This window comes from Lagopus muta, chromosome 11, assembly GCF_023343835.1.
Source record: "Lagopus muta isolate bLagMut1 chromosome 11, bLagMut1 primary, whole genome shotgun sequence".
Taxonomy (NCBI): Eukaryota; Metazoa; Chordata; class Aves; order Galliformes; family Phasianidae; genus Lagopus; species Lagopus muta.
The window spans coordinates 17,911,763-17,923,840 of NC_064443.1; the positions used below are offsets into that span (position 1 = coordinate 17,911,763).

Consider the following 12,078-nt stretch of genomic DNA (forward strand, 5'->3'; position numbering starts at 1 on the left):
GTTCCATAATAAACAGCAGAAGGGAGCCTGTGCCCCAGCAGCCTTGGCTGTGGCTGTGCGCTATGAATAGATGTACAGATAATATATTCTCTCACTTGTTTTCTCTAATCTCTCTGGCTGCCTACTTTGTAAACTGCATTTGAGCGAGCTGCAAACAGCTTTTAGATTCTAAGGGCAGGAAAAGACAGCGCACATCCCCGTGTGGCAGGGAACTAAGTGAGAATGACCTCTAGCTCTGAGGCACTTATTGAAAACCTATTTTAAATTGAATACGCAAGCCAAGATAATACAGGCTGTTTGATAAGAAACATTAGAGAAATCCATAACATCAGGCTTTTTATTATAGGTTTATTACATCAATCTCTCCAGTGGGTAATGGAACTTGTAAATATATTCTTATGTAGGAGTCTCCTTGCGGGCTTTTTATTCATGCTGAAGTAAGCACAGCAAACTTATTTGCTGTCAGGGTACATTGAATTTAAGATCAGTATTTATTTTGGTTCTAAAGAGGTTTTGCTTTTGTGAATTGGCGCTGGAGCGCAGGCCATGGCAGCAGGAGAGGTGTGTGCAGCTGTCCTCAGGACAGACCAACAGGAGAGTGATCTGTATTTAAGGGTAATGCTGCATGATTGCATGTGTAAGAGCAATCTCTTTCTACCTCTTCATAGATGTATTTGTTCTTTAGTACTGATATGCCTTTAATTCTTTCCCAGAGGTAAACAAAGTTGTGCTGCTGCAGCAATAAGGAGGCATGCTTTTGCTTGGTGTTAGTGGTGCACTCGTAGCTAAGAAAAAGTTTGCACAGAAGTTCTAAGGGCAAAGGAAGCTAAAATTGTAGCAATGCCAACAAGTAAACAAAAATGTTACCAGCTTTCAGCTTGTTCATTGCAGGATAGAGTGATTAATTCGTAGTTAATTTCATACAGCACAAATCTATTCAATTAGAAGATGTTAATTGCAAGGACCAAAAACCTGCTAAAGTGCCAGCGAAGTCAGCATTTAGCACAGGACTTTAACAGTTTGACTGTTGTGCGGTTAATTCCTGCTCTACATACAGAGTTGCACTCTCATTCATACAAAAGCATGCAGTAGGTGTTGTTGCTGGGCTGCAAATGACTGTGTTTATGTATAAATTATATTCTTTTAATTTTTAATTGCATAGCTCAAGCGCATTCTTTTGAATTGCAGAGCTGCTGCCAAATCTCGTGGCCTTCAGTTGTGTTGGTTGCCATTGAAGTCCATTCTGTATTTGTAGCATGGTGGAGATGCACGCCATGAGCGCATGGGGCAGGTTTGCAGCCCTTTGAGGACTTGCAGCAGTCCCTGGATGCCACTGAGGTGCCAGCAGAAGCAGTTGGTAGGCTCTTCGTAATGCAGTTCTCAATCCAGTATAATCCTTAATTTTCAAAAGCAAGAAACCCATTATTTTTGTAATTGTAATGAAAGAACTGCTGAAGCAGTGCACATTATTTCGATTCCACATTAAGCTTTCCCTTCACTAGAATGAAGTGATATGATTCTTGCTGATTTTCCCACTTTTAACTTCTGACTTGTGATTTACAAAAAAAAAAACAAACAAACCGACTCCCAAACCCAACAACCAAACCAAAGCAGTGCAAACAACCAAACTGTCCTGGCATTGATTGTATTCCAGTTGCCAGTGCTGCAGATGGTCACAGCATCCGGATGAGAAATGTATTCCAACTCTTCCTATGGTGTCTTCCTGATGTTTGAGGTTATTTACATTAAAATACAGCAAAAGATAAGGTTGATTAGTTTGCACTGGAGCTCTAATCTATAGTTGCTGTAATGGCTTTGGCCACCTGCTGGTGCAGGGTGAGCAGGCGTTATGTAGTGACCGATTCATTGTGCTGGACCCCATCCAAACAGTGAAACATATGATTTCTTGTGAACGATAAAATAAATCTGCTGATGATTATAAAGTAATGGGCCTTGGTCAGATGACTTAAGAAACCACTTCATCTCCATTCCACTCAGCTTGTTGACTTGCTCTCCTTGTTGATACTTAATTTGTTCTTTTATTTCTGTAATCACTTTATTGCAGCATGTTTCTTTGGAGATTTTCTTCATGTTTTGCCTGTAACATGAAAACAGGAGCCTCCTCGTGGGGCCAACCAGCTCTGTTTCCTCTTGAGGTGCAATTACTGTGTTTGTCCAGGGCTCAGGTGTGCCACCTGCATTCAGGCACATCTGTGCTGCTTCCACCTGTGCAAGCCCTGTGTTGGTGCCTTCCATTGGTGTAAAGGCTGTTGCTGACAGTTGGGTGGCTGTAAGGTGTGATGCTACCTGTCACAATGCTGCTGGTTGTTGGCCAATCATTTGTAGGAAATGTCATCTCCAGCAGGTCAAGGTCTAATTTAAAGTCATTGATTTCAAGTTACTGTGTTATGGATGGGTTGTTTTTTTTCTCTGTTTTCTATATATGAAGATCTAGAATTCTCAATAAGCAGCCAAAACTTAACGTTTATCTTTGGAGTTCTTTGGTAGCTGTTGCTCTTTGATGTCCTTGTATTGCATTAAAGTCTGTGCTTTAGGGAGCAGTTCCCTCCTGCTGCAAGAAGCACAATAAGAAGAACATTTCCTTCCAGAATCTGGCCTGGGGGTGAGGCCTGAGTTCCCCTTTGCACAGGGGCTATCCTACCATCCTAAAACATTACTGCAGAGGTGCCTGAAAGCTTAGCCTGGCAGTGTTATACCAGATAGAGAAAAGATTTTGCTTGCAAATGCTGTCAGTCAGAGGTTTCTAAAGGTGCTACCACACGGTGTAAGAAGTAGTAAAGTCACAGTTTTGACAGCTATTACTGATTTTTCATCCCTGCTGCGTTACTGAAAGTTCATAACATTTTTTAAAAATTAAAAGGACACGTGCTAGCCATGGGGCAGATTGCACGAATCGTGCTGCCAGTTGCTCTTTTGATTCCTACCAGTTAATCTCCAGGAGCCTGATTTCAGCCACTCTCAGGATGGCATTCGGCAGTGCTGATGTTAATGCTAGATTTGTGAGGGACCTTGTGCTTCTGTTCAGGCATCTCTGGGAGTGCTGCAGAGCAGCTGTGCCTTTTGTACCTGTTCTGCTCAGACCTGCAGAGACACTTAATTTAAAAATAAAATAAAAAAAAAAAGTAAAAATGAAAAATTGATAAAAAATTTGAGGGGCAGCTCCTCAAACCCTGAGTCGCTGCTGTTCCACCAACTGCAGTGAAGTGATGGAGGTTTATGCCAGCTGAGGTGCCAGGCTGGTGTCCCAGCAGCAGACTTCAAATGCCTTAAATCCATTTACAGAACGTAACCACCTGGGGATTATAGCACTGGATCCTGTTTAGGGGATTAAATGCTTTATTGCTTTGGCAGCAATGGGAAATCCAATGAGGTTTCTGCATGCATGGCTCAGCACCATGATGCTGGGCAGCGGGCTGTCTCAGGAGGGCAGGCAATTTGCAAAAGTCCCAGGGAGGCATCCCTCACTCTTCCAAATAGTCATGGTTTGTGCTTGAAAAGCCAGAGCCAGGGCAGGTTTCTCCTGTGCTGGGCTGCTGTGTTAGTTATTATGCTGTAATGGGACAGGTGGAGATTTTGCACTTTTATAATCTCTTCTGACCAGTCTTGCAGCCCAGTTGGCTTGATGAGTTCCTTACAGAAGTGAGAGAGCGGAGCTGTGCTGGTGGAGCAGCCTGCCAAGGTTGGGGTTACAGAGCCAGAGGCTGTGTGCACTGCAGTGTGAGAACATTGGTGTGAGCCATGGCAAAACGCAGCTCTGCACCCGAGGTTACAGCCAGCGTGGTTCAAGCACCTCGCACAGCAGCTCTGTGCTGCTGCACACCTCCTTGTTGCTGCTGGAGGAGCTCAACATGGAGCTGAAGCCATCCCCAGCGCATCCCTGTGTGCACAGCGCCGTGTTTCCTTGCCATCATTGCACAGTGTGTGCATGTGACCCAGAACAAGCAGATCTGCAGTGCCCTGCTGACAAACCAAGCACCGTGCAGCGTTTTCTGACCAGTGACACAGTGAGAAGTAGGTCCCCATGCCTGCTGGCACCATTACCCGCCAGAGCTGCTCGCAGGGCACTGGCAACTTGAGCTGCTTATTCACAAATATTTGAGAACAACATCTGCTGCCTAAACTGCTCTGTAAATAGCTGTAAAGAGCCGACAGGGTTCAGCTTCCCTTTTGACAGAGTCTCATGGACTCTCACCTGCACAGAGTACACCAGGCTTCACCTTGAGGTAGTGCACAGAGCTCCTTTCACCTTGGATGTTTCTGTGGAGTTGGGCTTTCAGATCAATGCAGATCTGGCACGTGTTGGGAGTTCTCTTTGTTTCTTGAGCAATGAATGATGCAGAGATTATAGGTTATTGCTCCAGGTACTTGTCTCTCCTTAGACTCCAGGACTTCAGTGTGAGTGTTCCGTAGCATCTTACTGCCCACTGGGGCAGGGAAGATAGCATCTTTAGCCTGCCTTCTACTCGCCTTCCTTCTTATATGACAGAGTAAAATCTATTGAAGTTCGAGAAGGTGCTGTGGATAGGAAATATGTGTCTTTTAAATTAAAATATGCATACAGACATAGTACTTCAGCTTTTTCTTTTTAATATCCACTTTATTGTAATCATACTTAAAATCTTATAATAACGATGTGAGTACTGCTTGGAAGGAGACAATTATATCAATATCTCCAATTTTACTAATAAATCAATAACTAATTAGACTTTTGAAACATATATAATGCCTTGTCCACAGATAGCTCTGCAGGGGAACACCTGCAAGGACCTGCAAGACTGCAGGAATCTGCCATCCTTGGGAAGAGGATGGAGTGCAGTTGGAGCAGCTTTGTGCTCACAGTGGCTCCTGTGCCAATGCTCGGCCAGACAGCAGGGGGACAGACATTGCACGTGGTTTGATAGGGATAGGACCAAGAGGAACAGTTCAAACTAGAAGAGGAGAGACTTAGTTTAGATATTAGCGTTGTTAATGGTCTTATGAGAATGTGAAGAAAATAGCTGAGGAAAGGGTTTCTAGTGGCTGAAGAACCAAGTGCTGGGTTTAGGCTGGGCTCAGTTGGCAGTGAGCTGGTACCATCATGGTGTTTGTATCCTGGTCACAGCTGAGCTCTGTGAGATTGAGTGTGGCCTGCAAGGACCATTCCTGCTGTCTAGACCCCATAGTTAAATCTATAGGGATGACCTCTCTATGGTAGTTTTCTGTGTCCTGCCATTTTGGTTTATTCATTTTCAGTGGCTCTGTTTGAAACTCACACAACATGCATGTGGTGCAGCGGTCGTTCGGAACCTGTGGGAAAGTTTGTTGTTTGTTTCTTAAAATCACAATGTGCGTCTTTGTTGCTTTAATAAGAAAAACATGCATATTTTATTACTGCTCAATAGTAGCAACAGCTGTATGGTGTTAGCAATAACACGAGCATTTTAATTTCCTGTTTAATCCCTTGTTTCTGTGGTTGGATATAGAACTGTACAGTCTGATTTCATCGGGGCTGGAGCTTAACTTGCAAAACATTACAACAAGATTGCTTGTTGCTTATGCATTTAAAAGCATCTCTCAGAAGCATCCCTTTGGCGATTTCTCCTATGCAGCACTGGGGCATGCAGCAGGTTCTGTGTTATCTTTTGTAACCGATCCTATGGCTGAGATGCCCCGGTGTTGTTGCTCTAATTACGCAGAGCACCATCCTGGGCTGATACCACTTTGGCAGAGCAGGGTGAGTTTATCTGTTTATTCTCCCGATGTCAGCTGCGATGACTCAGGGAAGGCTGCTCAGCGAAGGAATTTGTGATTTTCTGCAGCAGTGGAGATAAATTCCTTTTATCATATACAGAAGAGAACATCTGTGATTACAATCACGCTGTTGACTTACGAAGATAACACCAATTACATTGCATTAAATGAGGTTTTTGTTGTAGGACAAGGCGCTCATTACGCTGCACCGGGGCGTCTAGACCCAGTAGGCGAGGCACGAGGTAAACGCACTGCTTTGGTGTGTGTGCAGCAGGTAGCAAGTAGCACTTTGCAACTAAAATGTTTTAGGCATTTGGTATAATTAATCATCTGGCGTTTAAATAGGGGAAATCAGTGCTGCTGCGATGCAGCCTGGGAGGGTTTGGAGACCAATTCCTGGCTCTGCAGGACTGGGCAGAAGCAGCAGCCGGGGCCAGCCCTGACCTCCCGTAATTGATGGACCTTGCGCTCTGTGCTGGGGCGGATGCGTTTAACCCTGCTGTGATTCACAGTGCCCCAGGTATTCGGGTCACCCGTAAATGGAGTCATTGGCTCTGAGCTGTCCCCATTTCAAATGCCGGAGCTCTCCCACGCCTGCTTTTATGAGAGCAGAGATTTATTTCTTCCTGTCGTCTGAGCTCTGAGGATCCTCTGGGTTGTTACGGTTTCGTTACGTCCCGGAGGACTACCTGACACTGCTGTTGAACTCGGCCATCAGGCTCCTGCCTGTCACATGTCGCCTGTCGAGCACAGCTTTCTGCATTGGCTGTACTCAGTGCAGCAGTGAGCTGGGATGTAGACACCGCTCAGCATCCATAGCAGGACCCAAATCCTCTGCCACCAACAGGGAGAGCGTTTATATCACTTATAGTGGATGTACTCCACGAATTCTCTCTTCAGTTATTATCTTTCCCTACAGTGTGGAATGTTCATTTAAACCTTCTCTCCGATTCACTGTAACTTTCAATGAAAGCTAAAGCAATTCTGTGTAGTTAACAAGATCCATCACTGGTCCTAATGTTCAGAGAGTAAGAACAGAGTCACCTGTTGGTCTGAGTTAACCTTGGTTGACGTTCTTCATGTTTCAGGTCCTCAAAAGTGCAGAAGGAAGACAGGCATTGAGCGTTGGATTGGCTGTGCTGGCTCTCAGGTTTGGGCTTCTGCAGGGTTACAGAAAGATCTGCTTCATTTGGAGTGTATTTAAATGGATCTGATGTTTTTCAATACATTTTGTGTTTCACTAGAAATGTATATATATCAGTAGAAGCTAGGACAGCAGAATGTTCTTCTAAATTATCTATCACATTCTGTCCAACAGCATATGGGCATGCACCTCATACTGTGTTTAAAAATGATACTTCTATCATGAAATCTACTGAAATTTCCTATGCTCCTTATCTTACTGAAAGACATACAGCTCTCTTGAGGGTGGCAGAACCAGAGTGGTAGTACATTTGTTTCATTTGACAGGGGCAAAAAGAGATTTTTGGTAACCAGTCTTGTTTGCAGTTTCTCTGCAGCTCGAGGCAGCTCGGTGCTTCTTCTGGGCTGCTCATTTTGGGCTTGAGCAAAGGAAATGTCACTCATTAAAATAAATTCTGTCACTAAGAGAGTAGCTCAAGGGCTAGCTTGCCCAGGCAGGCTCCTTACTGCGCTTTCCCAGGACAGTAACAAACCTGTAAGGAGCAGCACAGGTTGTGCAGTAGCTACAGAAATTCATAAGGGACAAAGTAAGCTGTAATAACTGAAGAGAGCAAGGGAGGCTTTCATGTGTGTATGTGCATATGGCATCATCATTCAGGTCAGTCAGATGCCTCAAGGAAAGCCTAATGAGAAAAGGGTAAGCAGAAAGCCAGCTTAGGAGAGTACCTTCTTCTGTCATCAGTGGGCACAAGTGATGCTCATCATTGATACTGAGAATGGGATATTGGGGCTTCATGGCTGCATGTCCCTGAACGCCTCGTGGCAATTGGAATGAAGTCACCACTTGTATAAAAAGTGTGTGAAATTCACATTGAAGAGCTGTCTGAATAGCAAGACTTTGTTCATGCAGAACTGTATTAAAATAATGCATTTGCCTATGCAGATGCTGAACAAGAATATATTATTCTAGTCACGTTATTTATTCACCACAATATTTGGTGGTTTTGAGTCAAATCCTCATGTCCATAAGGTGCTGGGCCTGGCTGTTGTCGCACACTCTGGCAAGGTGTGGGCTGGCAGTGATTTCAGACATGCATTAAGCTACAGCAAGGGGAGGCTGCAGATGAGATTAAATTTGGATGTGTTTGATGCAAGGTGTGTATAACCCCCGATCGGAGGATCAGAACCTGTAGCAAGATGTGATGCAATATACATTGACGCGTTCTAATTGAAATAACACTAAATGACAGCGTGGCGTGACTTGCGTGCTGTGCTGGGGACACAGGTGACACAGGCACTGCACATCCCTGAGCTACCTGGGGTTGTTTGGCTCATGCCTGCCCCAGCGGGATGGAGCTCCTTCAAGCAAGAACCCCAGCGCCAGGCCAGCTTCTTTATTTTACCATTAGAAAATTAAAATGTATTTTAATTCTTCTGTTTTCAGACCCATTAATTCAGCCCTCGGAGCTATAATCTTTATGGGCCAGATTGTAATATTCTCTCTCGAAGCAAATGAATCAGTGCAGCTGGTTAAGGTGCAGAACAGCCCTTGGTCTTGGAAACCAGTCAGGATTTCATCATCTAGCCCTCTATGCTTTATGGCTATTATTATCTTTTTCTGCCAGCAACAGTAAGTTGCGCACAGGTGTAATTTAAAGTGAGAGATGATGTGGAGTGTGTTTTGAATAATAGATAAGTCGCAGTCAGAGATCGTTAACATATAATTAAAAATAAAGATAAATACAAGTGATATGGCTCTGTGCTTTGTGCGGAGTCTTTTGTGGCAGTACCTGAGGAGATGTGCGAGAGGTTGCTCCAGCAGAATCATCCTGGTAGGGCCTCTCAGAAACCATCCGATGGAAAAGATGGAATAAAGGGCCATTGTGCCACCTGCTATCGAACCCGGCTGGCTTCCCTGCCCCTTGCAAGTGTGTGCAACTTGTCCCTTGTCATCATCACCCCTCAAGGAAGAAGGCACATGTTCTGTTCATTCCTCTTCTTATTTTTTGTACATCCTACCATCATTATTTTATGTTCTGTATAATTTTCCTTTTCTGACTTCCTGCGCCCACCAATTCCTTGCTTGTCCATGCCAATGCACTTGTGACACCAGCACAGCCTATAGCTGTGGGTTCAAGCTGCTTTGGGTTGGACATGGCAGCCTTTGAGCTCCCTGCCCTGTGGATCCATGTTGACCATCAGTTGTGAAGTATGTTCTAGTGCCTTCAGATGGTCTTCAGGGTATACTTGGGAGAAACAAGCAGCATTTTGAGTGTGGCCCACTGGACTTTTGTTCATTGCCATTCTAGGAAATGAGTTCAAATGTACGTATGTCCTACAGGCCCTCTACCAATACCCTTTTAGGTCAGGGAAAGGTTTTGACACGGAGATCTTACACAGAAATGGGTTTTGGTGTGTCCTAGTGTTAGAAATACCATCTACCTGGGCTTCTTCTCACAGACTGGATTTTAACATTTCTGTTTTAATTTTGCGCTCAGGAGAGACCAAATACAGCAGGAGAATAAAAATGCATTTAGGTATTTTGAAGCCTTTCCATACTTACAGTGTTTGGCTGCTGTACTGCAAACGCAATGTGTTTGCTGTTGCTGGGTGCAAACCTGGCAGCTGCTGCTGCTGCTGTGTGTTTTCTGGTTGTTATAAGATTGCACGGGGTGACCAAAGTAGTGGTGTTGTGTAATGTGCTCTATGGCTGTATTTTATCATATGGGTTTTTTAATTTACAGAAAAATATTTTCAGTTTTTCAAAGTGAAATTAGACATCCTGAGCTGTGTTCTGGCTGTGGGCTGTCCTTTTCCCATTCATTTAACTTCACGTTCAGTTTCAGTCTGCTCTCTGTTTAGTGCTCAAACGTCTTCCTGAACATGGAGTCCGTGCCAGGTTCCATGGCTCTTGAAAAAAAGAGCTTTTTCTAAAAGCAAACGTAGTTACTATTTCTTTTTAGGGTATGTAGTACCCAAACCTGCCGAGGTACTGTTTCAGCATCTGATGTATGGAGATTGCTGCAAGTCTCACGTTTGCCTTCTCTTTCACGCAGACGACAACATGCTGCACGGGCCGGTTTTCCTGCAGGAGCCCAGCAGTGTGATTTTCCCCTTGGATTCAGAAGAAAAGAAAGTGAAGCTAAACTGCGAAGTGAAAGGAAATCCCCGGCCAACCATTGGGTTTGTGGCATCCTTCCCTGTTCCCTTGCATATTCCCTACAGCAGTGTGCTCAGCAGCCCTCCCCGCCTCTCACCCCCATCTGAGCACAGCAGCACCGGGGGGGGGGGGAGGTTTCTCTCAGTGCTGACATGAAGAAAAAACCCAGCCCAGGGTTTGCATTGCAACACGATTGTAGAATTTGAATAAGACTTCATAAGGGTTACAATGGGATCGTTAATCATCTTGGCTCCCTGATTAACCATCCTTGCCCACAAACACGGACAAAGCTCTTAATGGTTCTTCAGTTTTATTAACTGCTTTGAGTTAATATCTGAAAAAGGTGCTCTACTGCTGCGGTGATGCTGCTGCTCTTGTTCCACACGCTGGTCTGGCTGATGTAAATCATTGAGGATGACTTTTCCATTCTTTCCCTTTGGTACCTTCCTTACTGTGTTTAATCAAAGCAAAAAGGGTGCTTTGAAACCTGTTGGAGTGATGAGACCTCAGCCCTCACTTGTGCCTTCTGCCACGAGTGACTGATTTGCTCATGCAAATATACTGTGTGTTATTGTGCGTGCATTCAGATGGGGAGCTGCTGGGGGGCTGCAAACAGTGGGGCAACAGTTGCTGTAATTGGGGCAGCGTGCTGCTGAAATCCTCAGTGCCCCAGTTAGTGGGAACTTCAGTGAGTGAATTTTTCTTCAATTGAAAAACAAACAGCCAGCTGGGGCAGGAGAGGATTGGAACAGTTTAAAGATTCTGTTTCTGGGACTTCCTCTTGCAAAATGATTAATTCCAAAGAGCAGCAGCACTAGCAACAACTGTAGGAACATTAATCATACCAGGGGCTGAAATATATGTCAAGGATATTGCTCCTTCAGTTAAATACAGGAGTATTTCAATACTGTGCACAAAACTTGTATTTTTACGCTTTTTTTTTTTTAAGTAGTCGGTCAAAGATGTTTTGAATGACGATTTCCTCCATGTTGTATTTTCAAATATCTATTAACGTGAGTGGGATTTAACTTTTGTCATTTTGTGCTATAGGTGGAAGTTAAATGGAACCAACATTGACATCGGTATGGATTACCGCTACAGCACGGTGGAAGGCAACCTGTTGATCAATAATCCCAATAAAACTCAAGATACTGGAACATACCAGTGTGTAGCAACAAACCCATTCGGAAGGATCATTAGCAGAGAAGCAAAGCTTCAGTTTGCTTGTAAGTAAATGGCACCACAGCATCCTAGAATGAAAGCAACGCTTTCCTGTTTCTCATTGTCTGAGCTCTGCATGGAGCAGAAAAAGCTAATTTAAAGAGTGAATGTGAGTGAGGGATAGTTGTCTCATTTTATATTTACTTAGCTGTAGTATGCAGAATGCAGTGTTTCTCTTTCTTGAGAAAGAGACCACTTGGCAAAGTAGCTGGCAAATGGGATCTCACCATTGATTTTTCACTCTGTGGAGAACTGATGCTTCAATCGTTCTGCAGGATTCTATTCTGTAGAGGCAACAAGGTTTTTTGTGATGTTCCTTGTAACCTAAGTTTTGGATTTGGGTACAGATTCTTGCAGGTATGGATGATATTTATACCTGTGTGTGTAAAAGGGAAATCAGAGGTTGCATCATGCTTTGGGTTAAATGCAGCATTACAGCTCAGCATAGCAAAAGAGACAATTCTTAATGTGAATCAGCGTTATATGAAATTAGGACAAGCTCTGCTGGAGTACTGAATAGAGTCCATAAGAATGGGCAAATGATAGTACATGACCACAAGCCGTCTGTTTTCTCATCAGTCACAAGGGGAAAGGCAGAGAATAGATGCACAGGTTTAAAGATGCCCGTAAATGGCAAGTTCACACAAATATGAGGAGGTGATTTGTAATGAGAGGTATTAGCATGAGTGAAACCGAACCCTTCGTCTTCCCACATATTTTACAAAACATTATCAGCTTGCTTTTGACCTGCTTGTGTTTGTGCACGACTGAAGTTGTATTTTCACTCTGGATGGGTAATGAGC

General features: G+C 44.0%; 1 protein-coding gene across 5 annotated transcripts in view; it reads left to right on the forward strand.

The window, feature by feature from the left end:
- LOC125698623 (contactin-4) overlaps nt 1-12,078 on the forward strand; it is a 304,595-nt gene that overhangs the window by 195,713 nt on the left and 96,804 nt on the right. For all 5 annotated transcript variants that reach the window (XM_048957196.1, XM_048957198.1, XM_048957194.1 and 2 more), the window contains 2 exons: nt 9,951-10,077; nt 11,105-11,280. In XM_048957196.1, the coding sequence (XP_048813153.1) occupies nt 9,951-10,077; nt 11,105-11,280 (303 nt within the window). The remainder of the gene's footprint in view (nt 1-9,950; nt 10,078-11,104; nt 11,281-12,078) is intronic.